This window comes from Ambystoma mexicanum, chromosome 1q (assembly GCF_040938575.1).
Source record: "Ambystoma mexicanum isolate Mex_15411 chromosome 1q, UKY_AmexF1_1, whole genome shotgun sequence".
Lineage (NCBI taxonomy): Eukaryota > Metazoa > Chordata > Amphibia > Caudata > Ambystomatidae > Ambystoma > Ambystoma mexicanum.
Window position 1 is genome coordinate 389,966,759 of NC_090922.1, and position 21,887 is coordinate 389,988,645.

The 21,887-nt window shown below is 46.6% G+C and overlaps 1 protein-coding gene across 7 annotated transcripts in view; it reads left to right on the forward strand.

The window, feature by feature from the left end:
- Positions 1 to 19,821, forward strand: part of CHD9 (chromodomain helicase DNA binding protein 9) — a 3,201,601-nt gene extending 3,181,780 nt beyond the window's left edge. For all 7 annotated transcript variants that reach the window (XM_069639523.1, XM_069639522.1, XM_069639526.1 and 4 more), the window contains one exon: positions 16,149 to 19,821. In XM_069639523.1, the coding sequence (XP_069495624.1) occupies positions 16,149 to 17,039 (891 nt within the window). In that variant the 3' untranslated portion in view covers positions 17,040 to 19,821. The remainder of the gene's footprint in view (positions 1 to 16,148) is intronic.
- The last annotated feature ends 2,066 nt before the right edge of the window (positions 19,822 to 21,887 follow it).

Genomic DNA, 21,887 nt, shown 5'->3' on the forward strand with positions numbered 1-21,887 from the left:
CCCACTGTTGTTGGGAGCATATGCTGGTTCTCCAAAAATACCCATTGCCTCTCTGGGTCCTCCCTGAAGTGTGGGACGAGTGCCCTAAATTGTGCCGCCCTATAATATGTTAACAGTTCTGGGAGTCCCACACCTCCCCTGTCCTTCGGCAATATTAACGTCCCATATCCCACCCTAGGTTTCCGACCTTGCCAAAGGAACTTCAAAATACACAACTTCGCTTCCTTCAAGAGTTCTTCCGGGGCACTAATAGGCAACATTTGAAAGAAATATAGTACCCTCGGGAGAAGGTTCATTTTTACTGCATTAAGCCTCCCCATTCAAGAAAGCTGCCCCTTCCCCCACGTAATCATTTCTGCAAACATCTTCTCAAAGGGAGGGGGGGGCGTAATTAGCAATGCCCAGATCCTCCACCGGCCTAACTATGTTGACACCTAGATATTTAAACCCTTCCTGTTGAATCTGCAATCCCAGGGGCCTGAGCGTGTCTGCATCTCTAAAACCATCTGCAGCAAAGGGGAATATTACAGACTTGTCTCTATTAACCCTGAAACCAGAGAACCTCCCATACTCATCGATTATTGCCAAGGTCTCTGGGACAGACCGCCCATCTCCCCCACCCCCGGATTCACCAAGTGGAGCATAACACATAACATCATCCACATTAATTCCCAGTTTGAACTCTCTACCGCCCACCATGATACCCTCGACCTGTGGAGCCAGCCTCTGGTGCTCCGCCAACACCTCCATCGTCAAAGTGAACAAGAGAGGGGAAAGGGAGCAGCCCTGCCTCATCCCCCTCTGTAGTACAAAGGACCATGATAGGCGCCCATTTACTGTGACCCCGGCCACCACGGCTGTATAGAGTGCCCGTATCCCCCTCTGCATCCCTTCTCCAAACCTACATTTCTTCAATACCCTGTGGAGAACACTCCAGTCCACATGGTCAAAAGCCTTCTCTGCATCCAAGGCAACCAGTACCAGGTTCCCCTCACCCCTCGCTGCAGCCCCCATTAAGTGTAGCGTTTTGCGCAAGGTGTTGGCCCCCTGCCTACCCTGGATAAACCCCACCTGGTCTGAATGGATCAAATTTGGCATGAGATCCTCATGCGCGTGGTGAGCACTCTGGTAAAAATGTTGACATTGATGTTAAGCAAAGAGATGGGGCGATTTGACTTACAATTCTCCAGATCCCTGCTTGCTTTTGGTATGACCGTTATCAATGCCTTCCCAAAGGATGGGGCAGCCCTCCCCGTGGCCATAATGTTATTAAATAGGCCTGCCAGGTGCTTTGAAAGTGACCCAGCGAATGTCTTGTAGAATCCGTCCGTGTACCCGTCCTCACCTGGAGCCTTCCCGAGGTTAATCCCCCCCAATTGCTTTCAACACTTCCTCTTGAGTAATTTGCTTTTCCAACTCGCTGCTTTCACTATTTCGAAGAATTGGCAGGGGAAACCCTGCCAGGTATTTGTCTAACTCCTCCTCCCTCACCTCTCCCTCTCTCCCATAGAGATTCTCATCAAACACAGCACATTTTTGGGCCACCTCCCCTGCCAAAGAGTGAAGTTACCCACCTCTGCCCCTGACACCGTCACTCATCTCTCAGCCCTTTTGGCCCCCGAACCCTGGCTGCCAACAATGCATCAGGCTTGTTCTCCTTTTCATAATATCTCTGTTTCAGGAACTGCGGGCTGGCCAGCACCTTGTCCATCTCTAGATCTCTCAATTCTCTATGCTTTTCCCTTGCTGACTTAAGGTCTTCTTCCCTCTCTCTTTCCCCCTTCCTTCCCATCCATGTATTTCTCCCCTGAGTTTCCTGGCTACCAGGGTTCTAAACCTCTTTTTGAAGGCACCCTCTCAGATGAAGAGGCCCCTCCATGTTGCTTTTGCTGCGTCCCACACAGCCCCTTCTCCACCTCCCCTGTGTCATTAAGTCGGAAGTAGCCCTCAATCGCTGCTCTCATCTCTTCTGCAAGCACGGTGTGCTTCAAGAGAGTATCATTACACCGCCATAGGGTCTCCCGAGGCCTCAATCCCATTAGGGTCATGAACATTTCAACCATATTGTGATTTGACCAAATGATCGGGACATGGTCCAATGTAGTGACCCTACTGACATGCCGCTGGTGTGCAAACCAATAGTCGATCCTTGTCCGGGATCCATGGACAGAGGAGAAGAAAGTAAAGCCCCTCTCTACCGGGTGAGATTCCCGCCACATGTCCACCAACCCCTGATCCGACATGTAGTCCATAAATCTGCCCTCCGGCTGCCTTTCCCCACTTCGCAGGACTATCTGCTCGCTACTGTGATCCATCCCCTGTCTGCACACATGTTAAATTCTCCCCCCACCAGGAGTAAACCCTCTGCACTATCTAGTATTTTGCCCATGGCTTCTCGCACTAACTGCATTTGTCCTGCGTTGGGTAATATATAGAAGCGAAGGTCAACCGAGAGCCCTCAATCGACCCCGAAATCACTGAAGCGCTCCGTCAGCTCTTTTACAAGTGGTCCGTTCGCTCTTGAAGATGCAGGCCATAGAACTGGTTCCTCTTGTAGACAGGGGCTTCAGTTACTATTCCAGGATTTTTGCGGTACCCAAGAACAACCGGGCTGGCCTGAGAGTAGTCCTGGACCTGTAATTTCTCAACCTGTCTTTATCGCTGGAATGCTTCAAGATGATTACTCCCGCACACATAGCCGAGTCTCTGTGTGCGGGGGACTGTATTTGTTTTCTGGACCTCAGGGATGCGTACCTGCATGGGCCCATATATCAATCGCATCTGAAGTGTCTGCGGTTCACGATCATGTCGTACCACTTCCAGTACAAAGTGCTGCCCTTTGGCCTGAACTTACCCCTCGTGTCTTCACAAAGTTGATGAATGCAGTGGCTGGACGATTGGTTGGTGAGGGCAGGGTCACTCCTGTTAGAGATTGGCAGCTACCCTTCATCAGCTGGGGTTTTCCCTCAACCAGGGGGAATCGCAGTTATGCCCGTCTCAGGATCTGGTCTTCCTTGGGGCACGTTGGACCACTACCGTTCAGCGGGTGTTCCCCACACCCGAGAGGTTTATGTCGCTCCACAAGGCGGTGGGGCACTTGCTGGCCAACTCGACCACCTTGCATGGTGGTTCCAGCACATTCAGGGCTGATGGCTTCCTGCGTTTTGACTGTACAGCACGTCCATCTCAATATGAGGTGCCTCCAACTCCACCTGGCAGCCAATTGGGATCAGGAGACGGGGTCTCCATCAGACAGGATCCCAATACAACTGCTCCTTTTGCCCGATATTCGCTGGTGGCCGGTGGATTGCAATGTTTCAGTGGGAGCTCCCTTCACCCGACCTGAGCCTACCCTGGTGGTGACGACAGACTCCTCTCTTTCGGGCTGAGGGGCTACTCTGGAGTGCTACGCGATTCATGGAGCATCGTCCCGAACGGAAGCCTTCCTACATATCAATCTGCTCGAGCTCAGGGCAGTGGGCCTGGGCCTCAATGCGTTTTTGCCCCTAATCAGGGACAAGTCTGTTCTGGTTAGGACGGGCAATTCTACTCCAATGTTTTACCTGAACAAACAGGGTGACACCAATGCTCCTCTCTGCACAGAGGTGGTATTGATGTGGGAATGGGCCCTGACAGAGGGGATTTGGATTTCAACAGTTCACCTCCCGGGGGACAGCAATACAGAAGCGGACCAGCTGAGCTGCTTGGGGTTCAACATCTATGAGTGGGAGTTGCACACTGACTCCTTGTTGCCTCTGTTCCAGCATCGGGGGTTCACAGACCTGAACTTGTTTGCGTCCCCTCTAAATTGCAAGTGCCCCCTGTTTGCTTCATGGGCAGGACAGGGTCGGGGGGTCTCTGGGAGACGCCTTGCAGATCTTTGGCACGGCCGCTGGATCTGTTGGGGCTTCCTGATGCAGCAGGACAGGGCGGTGGAACATTCCGGCCAGGCTAGTAATGGTACCCTGGTTCCTGACCAGCTAAGGTTACAGCATGCTAAATTTTCAGATGAAAACTGGGACATCATTCAACAGGCCAAAAAGCCCTCTACTGTGTCCCAGTATAAGAGCAAATGGACTAGTTTCTGCCATTAGACTAGTGACAAGGGTCTTGATCCTTTCACCTGTCCACTGGACGACATACTGGCTTTTTCAGTACACCTGGCTCATTCTGGAGTTCAGGTAGATACTTGCCGCACTTATTTGGCGGCCATTGGGGATTACAAGAATTCCCCATAGCATGTGTTTTCGGCAGCCAACCGTGTGGTTAAGGTCTACCTTAAGGGGTTGTCTAGGCTTTTTTCTCTCATGCATAGGCCACATCCAGTCTGGGACCTCAATGTGGTTCTTGCAGCTTTGCAGCGCAAACCTTTCGAGCCGATGGCCTCTGTGGACATCTGGCTGGTAACCCTAAAGACAGTTCTGCTGGTAGCTCTCGCCTCTGCGCACAGGGTCAGCGAGCTGCAGGTGTTGTATTCATTACCTCAACAAACAAGGTGGTGTGCGGTCACTGTCCTGTGCAGGGAGGCCTTGCGGCTATGAACAGCAGCTCTACCTCTGCAGCACATCTGGCAGTAGTGCAGGTTGGCAGATGCTCTGAGCAGGCAGAGCATGGTCTCTCACAAGTGGAAGGTTTAATCAGAGGTCATCTCAGAGATCTTCTCCAAGTGGGCAACCCTGGAAGGGGACTTGTTTGTGACAAAGGACAATGCAAAATGCAGACAGTTCTGTCCAGGGAATTTCTTCGAGGGGAAAGTTGAGGGACAAGTTGCTAGTGGAGTTGTTCTTAGATCTCCACTATGCGTTCTTTCCGATACCTGTCCCCCCTTGGATTCTCTGGCGGTGGTTTTGGGCCTGCCTGATCCTTGCCAGATTTGGCAAGAAGGCCATGGTTCCCAGAGCTTCTGGAATTTGGTAGTTTGTCCAGGCCTCCAGATTCCTCAGACGGTCGGATCCTTTGTCCCTTTCAGAAGTCAGGGTGCTTCACCCGAATCCGAGACCTCTCAAAATAAACGTGTATCTCTTGAGAGGTTATAAGGTATCGGGACTGGCACCTGGATGATGTCTGTAAGAAGTTCTTCTACTGGGTCACTGTATGTGTGCAGATGTAGAAAGCTTTTGGTCTGGTGTAAGGAGAAGAGGGCAGACCCATTGGTGTGTCCGTCCTCCATGTTAGGCAGAAACCTGTGCAGTTCCCTTAGGGACAACTGCAAAAGATTTAAGACTACAGGTGTTGGCAGTAAACCCACTTGGTAGCAGCCTGTACCACCCAGATTTATCTGGTAGCTGTGGCTGAGCAGTCAGACTTCCCTCAAGAAGAGTTAGGCAGTATGCAAAGTATACTCAATAGGCACTCAGGTACAATAATACAAGCAAACACTGACCAGAGCTTTGGTATCAAAGTATATAATTATTTATTTAAAAACGCACAGTTGAAACACTCCAGCACTCTTATTGTAAAATATTCTAAACACAGTTACTATTATGATATATACACCCCTTTTTCCCTATTAGAAAATCACAGTAAAACACCACTTATTTTCATACAGAGGTGAGCGCTTAACTAGATTGCACTCTAATAATTTTGTGAAAAAGGGAGGGAAAAAAGACAGAATATTAAGAGGTACACCACTCTACGATTCCAGAACACTGTTAGCAAGGCAGAGAGCAAAAAGTCACTGGTGAGCCAAAGTCCAAAGGCTGGGCCCATTCTTAGAGAGAGCGGAGCACAAATGCGCCCAAGATCACACAGTTACACTAGGCTTAGAAAGTCTTGCAGAGGGTTCAGAAGAGCATTGTGAGAGGCTTAGAAAAGTTTAGCCAAGGTGTCCCAGGCTAACCCAGGTTCGAAAGCCGGGGGCTAAAACTACCCCGTACAGTCGGTAGCAAGGGAAGCCAGGTGGGACACGGTACCTTAAGTGGGAAGGATCCTCCAGCGGCGGCAGTTGTTCCTGGTAGTGGGTGCAAGTTGCGTCGTCGTCCAGGGGAAGAGAAGATCTCAACTTGGAGGAAAGATGAAGGTCGTTGCACTACCAGGGAAGAAACCAGCCGTGGAGTTTTCCGGTTAAAGGTGGTACCTTTGTTTCGCGGTCGTGGTAAAACGTGGTATCCCGGTTTCCGGGGTGCTTGGCACGGGCAAGGCGGCCACAAGATACGTCGGGAAAGCGAAAAGACGGTGAAACTGGTTATCCCCACCAGTTAAAGGAAGAAGACTCCCCGGCGGGAGATCTCCTCTGTCGTTGGGAAAAAGTGGTGAGACGGTCCAGCAGGGCTCCACCCGTAGTGGTGTCGTGACAGGTCGGCTCAGCTTCTCCCTCGTCGGATTCTTAGGTCCTGTGGCGACTTCTGAAGTTCCAGTCCCCAAAGCCCTGTTTTTATGCAGCAAACCCCCATCCACTCAGCCTAGCTGTCACTCAAACATGCTAAGTGGTGAGCCAGCCGGCTCACCACTTGGGCCAATCAGGACGGAGTGCGACTTGAGTTGCCTAGGCAACTCAGTCCAGGGTGCCTAAATTCCCCTCCACCCCTCCTAAGTACCCCAGACACAGTGGCACCACTTTGGAGAGCTTCTGTGGAGAAGCCCGCCAAAAACTGGAACAAAGGGCTCGACTTGGGTTGGAGTCACAGAAGAGAACACAAACGCCATTTAAGAATCAAGTTTTGGCAAAAAATACCAACCGGAGAATTAATATTAATTAAATAAACCGGCGGTATGTTCGAGGCTACCGTAAATAATTAAATAAAGGTAGTAGCCTAAAACAATGGGAAATCCCATAGGAAAATATTTGCAGTTGAATATAAAAAGTAGTATCCACTGCCACCAGCCAAAACTCGATCAGGGGGTCAGAGACGTGCCCCCTCGACTAACAGACCCCGGGGCAATTGAATTGCCCCAGCCATTACGTCCACAGTATGATGGTTTGTACTGGTTCTGTTCAGAATTTAAGACTAGTAAAGTCAATGGTGACTTTACATGCCCTGGGAGACAGTAGTCAGTCCCAGGGTATGGACTCTATACTGGGGGGTCACTATGACACCCCTGTGTCACTGCACTGAGGGTGCTGTGTAACACACATCACAAAAACACATGAAGCCCTATGGGGTAAAAGACCCCATAGCCCATTAAACACATCTAGATTCAAAGAAACACACTCAAATCATGCCCAAGAGTGAGGGTACAAGAGTCTCACTCTTGGCAGGAGAAAAAAATAAACCCCAAAAATCCAGCAAAGCTGCTGGGGGACTCACTAGGTTAGGAAATTCAGCCTAAACAGAGAATTCTCCCTAACACTCCACTGTCTTGGCATTTTGTTTTTTTACCCTGGCCAAGTTGGCTTATCTAGTTACCCAGCTGCCTTATCTGTTTTCAAAAGGATGCCGGAGCAGGTTCTTTCTTTTCCATAACTGTGATTGCCCAGTTTTTTGCTGCCTTATCTGTTTTCAAGAGGATGCCGGAGCAGGTTCTTCTTTTCCATAACTTTGATTGCCCAGTTTTTCAAGGGCCTGGTAAATAAATTCCCCCTACACCATTCCTTGTCCCAGTTCGGGATTTGAATCTGGTTTTGACGTTATTAATGGCAGCTCCTTTTGAGCCTTTGCATTCTGCCTCAATTAGGATCCTTACGTTGAAGACCACCTTCTTGGTGGCACTCACGTCCGTTAGACTGTCAGTGAGCTACAAGCTCCCTGTTGTTAGCTGCTGTTCCCAATGTTTTTTTAATGAGAAGTTGTCCTTGAAAGTTTGTGCCAATTTCTTGCCGAGGGTGGTTTCGAAGTTTCACATTTCTCAAAGTGTGGACCTACACTGGCTACAACTAGTACCTACGGGAAGTTATCTCTTTGTTGGTTTTTCCCAGTCTAGGCTGGGGCGAGCGGTTACAAAACAGATTATTTCTTACTGGATTGTACTATGCCTAACTGAATCCTACTAGAGAGCGGGTAAGGAAGTGCCCCAGGTTTAAGGGGTCAGTCTACCAGAGGTGTGGCAGCTTCATCTGCCCTGCAGAGAGGGGTGCCAGTGAGAAACATTAGCCAGGCTGCAACGTGAGCTTCGTTGTACACTTTTGCCAAACACTATAGCTTGTATATGGCTTGAGGTGCTGATGCCATATGGCTGTGCTGCCGAGCTTCTTGATTTTAGCTTCCATCCATTCCCTCCTCTGTGCTAACGCCACTGCTTTGGGAGTCTATCAAGATGAGGACTCTTTGTAGGGAGTCTATAAAGATGAGCTCGTTGGCGTGTCGGTTTTATTTTTTTCATTTATTGTGAAGGAGAGGGGAAGAGATGGTGCTCTGCACCACTTCATTTTAAAAATAATAAAAAAAAGAGAACACTTATTTCTCGGTTTGAGACGTGTTTGCATAATTGGCACTCGTTCTTCACTCGTGTTGAAATCTGATTGAGGTATTTCAGTCCTCTTCCGTTCGTGCACAAGATGTTTTCTCTGATCCTGGAGGAAAAAAGGTGGGGAACTTAGTTAAGGGGGCATATTGCATTCCTTAAGTATGACGACCAACATCACACGGTCGAGGCGCAAGGGAATACAGAGATGATGCTGAGGTAATAATTTATTAAGATGAGTAATCTGTGGGAGAAGAATCCATAGAGAGAACATTACCGGTAAATTAATCCTCCTTCCTCATCATCGAGAATTACATGATCCCAGCTCCTGGCCTTTATTTGGCTAAATCTGATTCCTCTAATAAGTGCATTTAGCTGCATAGCTGCTAATAAGAAATCACCTTCCCTGGTCACCACCTCAGTGATTAAGGATTTTTCTGAAGGGTCCTCAGAAACGTTTACTCCTCGTGAGCTTACCCCCTTGAACTCACCCTCCACTATCCGCGGCACCCACAGTAGCTAAATCTTGTTCTTTCCTAATGAATGGCCCTAACTTTGAGCCCCTGCTCAAGACTGGTTTATGAAATCTAACCTGGAAAAGTAACCTTCTCGATAATCTTCACCAGAACTAGAAGAGTGAGCAAAATCCAATCTCTTTGTTCACACGAACAGTTCACTATCTTCCATCAGAGAAAGGGGGTTATTAGTGCGCACTCTAAAGTATTGTCAACGGTTATTAAATATGTTCATATCAATCTGTATAATTTCCTTATTTCTTTTAAAATTAATTCTCTGGAACACTTTGTTTATTATGGCCCAGAGAGCGTGGGATTGCATCCTGTAAGCAGTCTGTCTCCAAATGCATAATCTCTTCTATCTGGCTTTGTTACCAGAAAGCAAACAAAGAATTCCCTGGCAGACCCAGGGCTCAGTCCATGAAAGGAGAAACATATACAGTTGCAGTCTTGAGAAATATCCCATTACCCAGGATTTGGAAGGCGGCAATGTTAAATCGTGCACACGGGTATTCTAAGCATTGTCTGGAATCAGAAGCCAAACGAAGGTACCTCGGTAGGGCAGGCATCTTTCAGACACCCACTTGGATAAGGGTAGATGTGGAAGTTGTATTCATCCTGACCACTGTAGAGAAGAGCGCTCATAGACTAGTCTGTATTTATGAATGTCAATGAAGATCCCATGTTGAAAACGGAAACGTTACTTGTAATCCTAGATCTTCATCATGGTTATCTTGATTCATTTCACAAATGAACATCCCTTCTCTTAACGAATTCAGGGTAAGATGGAGTATATTGTCAAAAAACATTGGATACCTGCTATGTTCTTACGAATGAAGCAGACACATTTCAGGTAAATCTCTTCAAGTTTATTCAGAAGCAACGCTCAACACAGTCTGCCTCCTGCAGTCCCTCCCAACTGTTTCTCTCGCTCATGGCTCTGCCTCATACCACAAAAAGGAACGTTCTATGGCTTGAGGCAAAGCCACGAGACATAAAATACAACAATATTGTTCTCTGTTAATGCCATTGAAGCCTAAGCGGAGGCTCAACTGTTACTACACTGCTTGCTGGGATACCAGAGTGTAACCTCTCTGGCTCAAACTAACCCCTGAGTTTTTTTCGCTCATGTTTACATATGCCTGCCTATCTGTTTCCTTGTCTATCATTTTCCTATAGTCCCAATCAGTGCTGTATCAGTAGAAGAGCAGCATAAATCTTAAATCTACTTTAATAAAGTTTTGTTTGTAAAAAAAAAAAATAGAAATTGTAAGTAAAGCAAGATAGACAGTTAATATATATATTTCAAAGGGATTGTGTCCTCTGACGTATTCCTTATCTTTGATAATACGTTTCCAGCTTGCTGGCCTCGGAAATTTTTTCTGTAGAGGGCGCTGCGCATCGACGTCCGCCGAGTCGATGTCCCTCGACGGCCACCGTATCGGCGCCGACGTCATCGTGCCCATAAATAGCCACACGCTGCGTCAGTTGCTCAGTTCCGTTTTTCCGTGCTTCGTGGGGCCTCGGAACGTCGTTGCTCAGTTCAGTCAGGATAACTAACTATATCTACTCGAATATACCTTCTCGTTCTCGATGGCTTCTTCATCGGAACAGACGACGCCGCGATCCGGCTTCAAGAAATGTCGAGACTGCGGTAAAAAAATGTCGATAACGGATCCACACAGGATCTGCTTGTGGTGCTTGGGATCCGAGCACCATTGTTCGGAGTGTGAGGACTGCATGTCCATGACTGCGAAAGCCTTGAAGGAGCGCAAGGGGAAGCTCGAGAGAGGTAAGTCAGTCAAAACCTCCTCGAAAGTTTCTTCGGCTGAGTCGAGGCATTCGTCTCCTCGCCGTCGAAAACATTCCCATTCTAGATCTCAAAGTAGCTCCCACCATTCGTCGAGATCAAGACACTCAAAAAAGAGACCTCGAAGGTCCCCTTCCTCATCGTCTTCTGTGTCCCCAGAAAGGGTCTCCTGTCCCACTAAACACAGTTCTCAAGCTGAGTGGGAGGAATTCGGAAAGAAAATGTTAAGCGTCTTCAAGAACGCGGCCTCAACCCCCTCAAAGACAGCTGAGGGTGATAAACCCGCAGCACCCGGTGAAACATTCCACCCGAGAGCGCCATGAGCCATCGGGTAAGAAGGCACCATCGAAGATTCCTTCGACGCACGGATCGGCGCCATCGACGCCGTTGTCGAAGGGTTCCTCGACGCATCGGTCGATCGACTCGACGCCATCGTTGACGCCGACGTCTACGCCGATGAGAGAGGACCAAGGCCACTCCACAGCCAATGGTGATTCCAAGGGCCTCCGGCACGGCGCCGAGACCGTTGTCGATGCCCTTGAGTAGGATCCTCTCGAGTTCTTCGAGACCCCTTCCAGTTTTTTCGACGCCGTTCTCGGCACCTTCGAAGCCTGTTACATCGGCGTCGACGACATCAACGTTTTCTCACCCAATAACGACGAGTTTGGCTCCTTCTGCCTTAGAGATGGGTTTTACACCATTTCAGAGGTCAGAGTACCTTGGACTATCTTCAATTTATGAAGAGGGGGAAGATTCTGACCAGGAAACATTTGGGTTACAGAGGACCACACTGCCTATTTCAGAGGATTTCACCTCTGAGGAAAGAAGGCTGAAGGACCTACAGGAGTCACTACATGAGGCAAGTGGGCTGGACACTTCCCCAGAAGTGGAATTTGTTAAGCCAGACCCAGGGGAACATGCCGAAACACCCTATAGAACCCTGATGGCAAGAATTATTGAATTTATGGGTTGGTCTGCGCCTTCACCTGTTTTTCAACAGGATGACCTAACAGACATATTAGACAAAGGCCCACAGGAGGACCCGGTGGTCCCCTTCCATGCAGCCTTACAAAGGAAAATTGCATCTAATTGGGAAACTCCCGAAGTTATCCCTGCGGTCAATAAAAGATTGTCAGCCAAGTATAGAGTAGCGGCTGCTGACCCTGAATACCTATCAAAACACCCGACCCCAGAGAGCCTGGTGGTTCAAGAGGCAACTTCATCTAGCAGTAGGACCGCTTACCCTACTGTCCCACAGGATAGAGATGACAAGAGGTACGATTCTAAGGCGAAGAAAGTCTTCTCTGCCTGTATTATGGCGTTGAAGTCCATCAATGCCACCTGTACGCTCGCCAGGTTCAGTCACACACTATGGGAGTGTGCTTCATCAGCGGCTGACTGCATACCCGAAGGAGAGGAAAAGGAAGCCTTCCTTAACATTATTAAAGATGGCAAAGATGCCATGTGTGAATCACTTCAAACTGGCATCGATTCCGCTGACAGTATCAGCAGGGCCATGGCGGCAAGTACAACAATCCGCAGGCATGCGTGGTTGCGAAAGTCGGGCTTTGCTCCAGATGTACAGGCCAGGCTTTTGAATATGCCCTTTGACCGCTCTTCATTATTCGGGAAAAAGGCTGATGAGTCTGGAAAAGTTACAGACCTCTAAATCAGCAGCAAAATCTTTAGGAGCTGCTATCCGCCAAACTCCTTTTCGCCTCTCAGGAACCTCTGGGAGAGGAAAGTCCTTTCGCTATTATTCTGCATTCGGGAAAGGCAGAGGACAGCCGGCTCAAAGAGGCCAAAGGAGATCCACCCGAGGTGGACGGGTCAAAAGTACTAAGACCGCAGCAGCAGCAGGTGCCTCTTTACCCTCGGCATCTGCATCAGCCGCCCCCAAACCACTCTGAGGCCTTCCCACACAATACACCTGTAGGGGGCAGGTTAACTCACCATCTGACGGAATGGCAGGTTATAACGTCAGATGCTTGGGCATTGGAGACAGTTGCCCAGGGTTACTGCCTACCCTTTCTACACATTCCTCAGAGTCATCCCCCGGGGAACAGCTCTATAAAAGTTCCAGATCCGCTCCTCTTGCAGGAAATTATAGACCTGCTAGAGAAAGGTGCCATAGAACCGGTACCTGTAGCGGACAGGAACAAGGGCTGGTACTCCCCCCTACTTCCTCATATCAAAGAAGGACGGAGGACTGAGACCCATCCTGGACTTACGAGAATTGAACAAGTTCCTCAGGAAGGACAAGTTCAAGATGGTAACTCTCTCTCAGATCCTTCAGGCCCTCCAGCTCCAGGACTGGCTGGTATCTCTGGACCTTCAGGATACTTATTTCCATGTGCCAATCCATCTCAAACACAGGAAATACCTGAGGTTCGCAATTGGCGACTCTCATTATCAATTTTGAGTTCTGCCATTTGGGCTGACCTCCGCCCCGAGGGTCTTCACCAAGCTGATGTCGGTAGTGGCGGCGAGTCTAAGGAGGGAAGGGATCCACGTCTACCCTTACCTGGACGATTGGCTGATCAGGGCTGTATCTTCGGAACAGGCCCTGGCCCAGCTAGATTATGTCTGCCACTTCCTTCACAGACTGGGCTTCTCCCTCAACTTAAAGAAGTCAAAGATGATACCGTCACAGAGACTCCAGTTCATTGGAGCGGTCCTGGACACTTCCCTGGGAAAGGCCTTGCCACCAGAGGTGAGGGCTCAAGATATTCTACAGATGGTCACCAAGTTTCAAAATGCCCAACGTCTCCCAGCCTTCGACTTTTTGAGGTTGCTAGGCCTCACGGCATTCTGCATCTTCCTTATGCCAGAGGTTTGCCTGAGAATGAGATCTCTTCAGTGGGCACTGAGAAGTCAGTGGTTGCAATTCTCAGGGAGAATGACAGATCTCCTCCGGATTCCGGACAAGGTAGCCCGCGACCTTCAATGGTGGGCCTATCCAGGGATCATCTTGAAAGGAGAACTGTTTTGGCAGCCATGGCCGGAGATAACAATAGTCACAGACGCCTCACTCACGGGGTGGGGAGCCCATGCCAACGACTTGACCATCAGCGGTCGTTGGTCTCCATCGGAGTCCAGACTACACATCAACCTATTAGAGCTGAGAGCGATCAGACTAGCGCTGAAAGCTTTCCTGCCATCAGTACAGGGGAGAAATGTCCTGATAATGACGGACAACACAGTGGCCATGCACTACCTCAACAAAAGAGGAGGCGTAGGATCACTGCCACTGTGCAGAGAGGCGAAGGCGATGCAGCTCTGGTTTTGGGCAATCCAAGAAGGAATCTCTCTATCGGCAGTCCACCTAGCCGGAGAGAAGAACTTGACAGCGGACGCTCTGAGCAGGCAGAGCACAGTCTCCCACGAGTGGGAGCTAGCTCAGGAAGTCCTTCAAGAGATCTTCGCCCTTTGGGGAACCCCTCAGGTGGATCTGTTCGCCACAAGCACCAACAGGAAGTGCGATCTGTTCTGTTCAAGGGAATTTCCCCCGAGAGGAGCTCTAGGAGATGCGTTCGTAGTGGACTGGGAGTTTCCACTCTTTTACGCTTTCCCACCAGTCCCTGTTATTCCTCAAATGATCAGGAGGTTGAGAAGATTCTGGAAAACCATGATCCTAATTGCCCTGGATTGGGCCAGGAGAATGTGGTACCGGGACCTTCTAGATATGTCCATCTGTCCTCCAATCCGTCTTCCACTCAAAGAGAATCTTCTCTCGCAGAAGGGAGGTCAGGTTCTCCATCCAGACACCAGAACCCTCAACCTTCACTCTTGGCTTCTGAAAGGGTGAGGTACAACGATTGGGATCTCCCTGATGATGTCATGGAGGTGTTGCTTTCGGCCAGAAGACCAGCAACACAGTCTTTATACCGCTGCCGTTGGAACAAATTTTGCAGCTGGTGCAGGGAAGAGAATATCGACCCTTTTTCATGTGGTACACCAACGGTGTTATCGTTTCTACTCTACTTGGCAAACTCAGGCCTTCAAGTTGGCACTGTAAAAGGCTATCTCGCAGCGCTTTCTATCTTCAAGCGCACTGCGGAGGAACCATCGTATTTCAAACTTCCTCTAGTGGTACAATTTCTCAAGGGACTAACTAATGTTTACCCTCCAAAACCATTCCAGGTTCCCTTATGGGACTTAAATTTAGTCTTAAACTTCCTAATGGACACTCCATTCGAACCACTTCACTCTTGCGCGCTGAGATTTCTCACACTTAAAACTATCCTATTGGTAGCACTAACATCTGCTAGGAGGGTGAGCGAGCTACAAGCTCTCTCCTGTAAACCCCCACATGCAATCTTCCACAAGGACAAAGTTGTCCTACAGGTGAAGCCTAATTTCCTCCCAAAGGTGGTTTCTGAATTTCATATTACTCAGAAAATTACCTTACCTTCGTTCTACCCTCCTCCCCATCCGGGGAAAGAGGAGGAAAGGCTACATAGGCTGGACCCAAGGCGAGCTCTCAGCTTTTACATCAGCAGAATGGCTAGGATCAGGCAAGCAGACCAACTGTTTGGAGGATACTCAGGTCACAAGTTGGGACTACCCATAACAAAACAAACCATATCCAGGTGGATTATTTTGGCCATCCTGGAATGTTACAAACTGGCAGGGAAAGAGCCACCCCAAAATCTCAGGGCTCATTCAACCAGGGGTATCGCAGCCTCTTCGGCTCTCCAAAGAGGGGTACCGGTCCGAGACATATGTGCAGCTGCCACATGGTCGTCCGCATATACATTCACAAAATTTTACAATCTGGATTCCTCCACTGCTCAAGAGACCAGATTTGGCAAGGCCGTATTACATTCGGTCCATCCCTCAAGGGATACATAACATTCTCACTCCCACCTCCAATTACATGCCACTGCTATGGGAGTCTATCAAAGATAAGGAATACGTTGGAGGACACAATCCCTTCGAAGAACAAGTTACTTCTTACCTGGTAACGTTCTTTCGACAGGGTGTTCCTCTGACGTATTCCTTATCGCCCCTCCCAACCATCCCCGCAGTGATACTTCCCTTGTGGTTGCAGCTTACGCTCCTTCAAGGTCAATAACCAATTCAGGCATGACTTTTCTTATGCTACAAAACGGAACTGAGCAACGGACACAGCGCGTGGCTAATTATGGGCATGATGACGTCGGCACCTATACGGTCGGCGTCGAGGGACATCGACTCGGCGGACGTCGACGCGCAGCGCCCTCTACAGAAAAAATGTCCGAGGCCAGCAAGCTGGAAACGTATTATCAAAGATAAGGAATACGTCGGAGGAACATCCCATCGAAAGAACGTTACCAGGTAAGAAGTAACTTGATCTTTTGGGGTGTGTATATCTTTTCATTAAAGTGTTCTGTGATCCAGCTCAATGGGTGGAACTATTCAATGTTAATACATTTGTTGAAGATACCAATGATGAAATATTAGGATTGCAAGTAGGTAACTTTTCTTTCTTTTTGTTGCAGGGTTATCTCCCAGAAAGCATGTTTGACCGTATTCTGACCGGGCCTGTGGTGCGTGAGGAAGTGAGCAGGAGAGGAAGGCGCCCAAAAAGCGAAATTGCCAAAGCAACGACTGCAACAACAACTGCATCAGCAACCTCTGTGGCATTGAACCCTTTGTTAGCAAATGGTCTGCTTCCAAATGTGGACGTGTCTGCCCTTCAGGCGTTACAACAAAACTTGCAGAGCCTACAATCACTCCAACTGACAGCTGGTCTAATGGGAATGCCTGCTGGTCTGACAACTGCAGGTGGGGAAGCTAAAAGTATGGCTGCCATGTTCCCTATGCTGCTATCAGGAATTACAGGATTACCCAATTTGTTGGGATTGGGAAGCCTGATGGCCCAATCACCAGACAGCAATTCAGAGGAAAAAAAGGGAAACTGCGGCAATGATTTCAAGGATGTGGATGCAAAAATAGAAAGGACAGAAAACCTAAGCGTTGACGGCACCAGAGAAAACTGTGATTCAACGTCTCCATCCACATCCTGTACTGCTGCACTAAGTATATCCACTGCTGCAAACCCTCTAGCTCTTAACCCTTTACTGCTTTCTAACATACTTTATCCAGGGATGCTTCTCACTCCAGGCCTTAATCTCCGAATCCCAACTTTGACCCAGTCACATTTATTTGATGGACAGGACAATGGAAAAAGTGACACGGGCTCCACCAAGCCACTGGAAGAAAAGGGGGATGAATCTCTGGTTGCACATTCTGTGAAAGGGGGGACTGAGCAAAGCTCTTACAATGACAATAGCACAGATGAGGGTTCAGAGAAAGCAGATGCTACGTCTGGATCTGATAGCACGTCATCTTCATCATCGGAGGACTCTGACACTTCCGACGAAGACTAACCCTCAAGACATTGCACTTAAATTATAAATGAACTTATTTTGGAATTTCTCTTCAGTTTTTTCATTGTAAATAATCCCCAGATGTAGATTGCATTGATGATTTTACTGACAGACATTTCAGTATTTGTTTAGAAGCGCAAACTGCTTTCAGAGACGTTTTGCATGTAATATTTCTTCGAAATCCACGAGTTTCTGATCTTGTATTTAGTATCAACAATACACCATGGTGTAAAATTACGGCAGAAGGCAGTATAATTTTTTTGGGGCGGGGAGGGTTAATTTTATGAAAACAAAGTACAAATTTGCTCAATAGGAGCTGTATATAATAATATATTTGCAGTGAACACAGACGACTTTATGGATACTATTGTGATTTAATTTGAGATTATAGTTTTTCAGACTCTTTGACACTTATAATTTGCAGATCAAAACTCAGCAATAATTTGGGCAGCTAATGAATGTCATGAAAGCTGTAGAATTTCCACCACCATCAGTTTATTTGTTTTTACTAAATGTCCCATTGATGCACTGCTTACGTTCCAAATTCAAATGCAGGTACACAAAAGTAAAAAAGAAAGCAAATGTCGTCAGCCAATTAAACTTGGCTACATGTTACCTCAGCTGAGTTTGTTTAGAAAGTTTACATGCGTTCCTGTTCTTGCATTCTTTTTTATTTCTTTTTTTAAAACATTCTATATATAGTGTGCCAGACTGTAACATGTCCCAGCTTCAGCACAATACCAGCAATTTCTTTGCATCTAAAAAAGGAGGAAGCTCCAGTGTAGAACAAGAAGATCGCAGTAAAAAACAAAATTAAATACTCCCCTATGCACTTTAGTGGCAAGCAGTTCCTTGGGGAAAATGTCAACTAATGTGCAGTGCCCCTGCTACTCACAAGAGATAGGCTCACCCTAATGTGTAACTGATAAGAATCCTCAGCTTTGCATACAGTTCATCATGTAAGAAAGAGTGTGTTTTAGTTTGCTTGTCATAAAATCTCTTCTGAAGCTGATAGTTATTGGGAGGTAAATCCAGAATGGCTAGAAATCATTTTGGTTTTGCAGTCATGTACAGTGTCAGTTTGGCTAAATGACATGTAACTCCAAAGTCAATATTAGCTTGTCAATGCAGTTGTTAGAAAATGCTGAGTTGGCCATTGATGGAAGAAACACATATTTTGCACTTTTGGTAGTAAATATAAAGCAAGCAGTTGCCCATGTTACATGCAGTCTTCGGGTATATGTGTCTTTGAATCTAAATCCCTAGAACCCTTTGCTGTATACAATCGTTGTCTTATATCTGGTGTGTGTTAATATTCCTTCTTTTGCTGAAGCTGCTATTACTCTAGTATGGTTGAGACCCAGGTGTCCACTTGTATGCTTTGGAACAGGCTGTGACCTTGTTCTTAAAGCTCATTAGTGCTTCAAATGTGAGCAAAGGAAGAATCGATTAGAATTTAAATGAGAGTCCGGACATAGTCCGAAATGTAAAAGGGAGCAGGATATAAAGCATCAAAAATGGGTACAATTCAAATGAAACAAATGTATATTTTGATACAATTCTTTTGCCTGCTTTTACAGTGAATGAAATACTTGTTTTTTATTCCAAAACACTTTCCTATGAACCGTATTTCTTTATACAACATTATAACGTAACTCCTGGATTAGGAACAGCATAACATGTAATTGCATACAAGAATCCCAAGGATCATGTACATTACTTTAACTTAAAACTAGACTGTGTACAATGCCATTTTGGCCCTTTGTTTAGTGTTTCAGTAATGGTATTCATGTAGTCCTTCACAAAAAGGCGATGTTGACGCATCATGAAAGAATTTGTTGCACACACCATATCTGTCATTGTGTTAAATGGAACTTTTATTTAATCTTGCAGCGTCTCTAAAGCAGCCAAATTTTTTTTTAAATGCGTTCCAAAAAAAGATAGACTATTTTAACTGCAGTTCCCAGCATGCTGCACTAACAAAATTCCCAAAGTATTTGTTTTAAATAGAGTTTGTATCACATTTCCAATGGAGGAGAAAGTATTTTCCTAATTATGATCACCGACATTGGTTAACATCCAGCAATTCTATTTCTGCGTAATGCAGGTAATTATAGTAAAAGAAACGGATATAGCTGTAAATTGGTTTACATATTTTTTTATTTCTAATCAATATCATTTTTCAAGCCCTTTTATCAGATGAAATAAGAATATGCAAAGATTAAGAGTTAAAGTTAAGGGTCACAAGGAAAATAAATACAATTACATACATACTCAATTTGCTGTTCAAAGGATGTCCAAAGTGAAAAAAAGTATGTGTGTTGGTAGTTATAAAAAGAACTTTAGCTGTTATTCCCTTGTATTTATATCTTGTTTCAGGCTTCACAGTCCAAGTCTTAGTCCTTTTTTTGGGACATTTGCAATATTTGGCAGTTGTGTTCTGTGTAGTCTGAATTTGCTTTATGTAGTTGAACAAGCGTCTTAAAAAGTCATTTGTAATTTATTGAATTACTTTCTATGATGTTCTAAAGAGCAAATGGAAGTTTAATTATTTTTTATTAAACATATTCTTTGACAAATCATGATGTCGCCTCTGCACACAAAGCTCACGTTGACTGGATGAAGCATTACAGAAATTGGACAGTTCATATAACTCACATTAAAGATTTCTATTCTTTTTCAGCAGTGGGTCATTCATAGTTCAACAAGGCAAAGTCCCTCAACCTTGCATGTTTTATAACACTATTACTTTTTAAAGTAATAAAGTGATTTGATAAGCGTTGCCGAAGTACTCCTATAGCCCTTTTCTTTGATTTATGCTGGTGTCTAAAACATGAGCCCAACTCTGCTGCTTAAGATGAGAATGTCAACATTTCTTTGAGGAAGTACTTTTAAAAACATCTTTTGTGTTATTTAAGTGTTGTTTTTGGGAGTGAGAGTTTTTATAAATAGGAAGTGAATTCATAGATGTAGCAAACACCTTCTCTAAGATAATGCAAGTGGAAGTGACGGGCCGCTGCAAATAACATCTCTGACACTTTCTGCTGGTCCAAGGGTGTTTATTTGGGTGTACAACAAACAGACTGGTTGCTATATTGTCGAGGAGCTTCAGGGCCAACTGAGGGTCTCAGGGAATATTCAGCGCTAGTGCCGTCCCTCTCTCTTGCCATCGCCTGGCCTTTTCCCTCCTCCCTAGCCCAGGCATCCATAACACATGGTAGTAATACCACCAGGTGAACCCTACTGTCTGTTGTTCTTCCTAGCGCTAAAGGTGTTCTCCCGGAGACAATGGCTATCGCACTCCCTAGAGCCCTTCAAACTATACCTTGCCCACTCAGTTTTCTAGGGAAGTTGGGGATGGTGCCCCCCCTTCAACTCCCAGTTTCACTGACTCATTGTAAGGGAGGCTTGGTATTGCAAGTATGACACTGACACAAGAGGTATAAGTTTCAAAACATTTATTCAATTTTTGGGGGTTTGGAAAAACTCCTGCTTTGCCCTATAGCTATGATTGGAGTAACCTGCCCCATCTCTTAATACAAATCGTGAGTAAAGGAGAATATGTATGCAGAGGAAAATCAGTGTTATAACATAAAGGATCAAAGTGACTGAGTCGGTACTCCTCCCCACGTTGGATAGCATGTAGTAAGGCGGCCCCTGTAGACAGACTCTGGCTCAGGTTCTCAAAACAAAGGCATTTCAAAACATGGACCGAGGCCCACCTAGCCTTCCACATTAAAGTCACTTACTCCAACGTTCCAAAAGATCTTTCACTGTTCAACAAAAGGTTCCCACAGGTCTCCCTCCGTCGAGTTCGGACCTTTCAAGGTTTTAACAGTTCACATAGGTCTCCCAAAGCTGGGCTCCTCAATCACAGCACTTGCAGGGGTTCCCTTTCCCAAGCTTAATTCACATTCGTCAGAGGGTTCCCTTCCCCTAACTTATCACACTTCCTGTCTCCCTCAATTGGGCTCGGACCTTTTACAGATGTCGAAGACTTTCAATTATGCGAGGCTTTTACTATAGACCTCCACAGCACCATTTTGACTTTCTCTTCAGCTCAAACTCTCATGCTATTTGCCCAGTGTCTCTTGGTCTTGGTAGTTTCTCTTAACCATTCACCTTGTCACTTCCCCTTTTTGCCAGGGTTAATCTTGACCATTATGCATTTCAGAGTTTGTTCACCTTTCGGCTTTATAACAAAACATTTCACATTTCGCTGAGACGTTCAAGTGTTCTACTTCCTTTCGCCGGACCACTCTGCTACTCTGTACCACTGACTTCACAGTTAGCAGCCACTTAAAAGTTCATCACTGGTTAACTTTCTTTCGCGTCTCATCAGCATGTGCGCAACCTTCACTTGTGAGATACACTGTTGCAGCTTCAATCTTTCCTTGATGCAAACCAGCCTTTGATGTCTTTCACTAACTCACTGGTTGTGCGTGTTCCTTTATTGTCTCTGGGGCTTTGATTCACGAGTCAAGGTAAATACCACAGGCTTGGCCTCACCTCCCCCACTCTGTCGTTAACCCGGGAGAGTTGCTGGCGTACTTTAAGCACAATGTAGGTTTCTTCTTGTCTGCGATTTGACTTTCTCCACGTCTCCTTCATGGCTTCCCGGAGGCAACAACCTCCTACAGGGAACTTCAGGGTTTCTCTACTCTTTGCTCTAGTCCCTCCATCGGTCGTCCTTCTCCAGTAGGTTCGCCTTTGCCCCAGAAGATCAAATCCTTCTCGTGTTCCATCTTGCTTATAGTGTGTTTCTATGTTCCGCCTTTTATCCGTGTGCAGAGTGCTAATGAATATTAGATGTATGTGATTAAAGTCAAGTGCCTGTCTTTGCCTGAC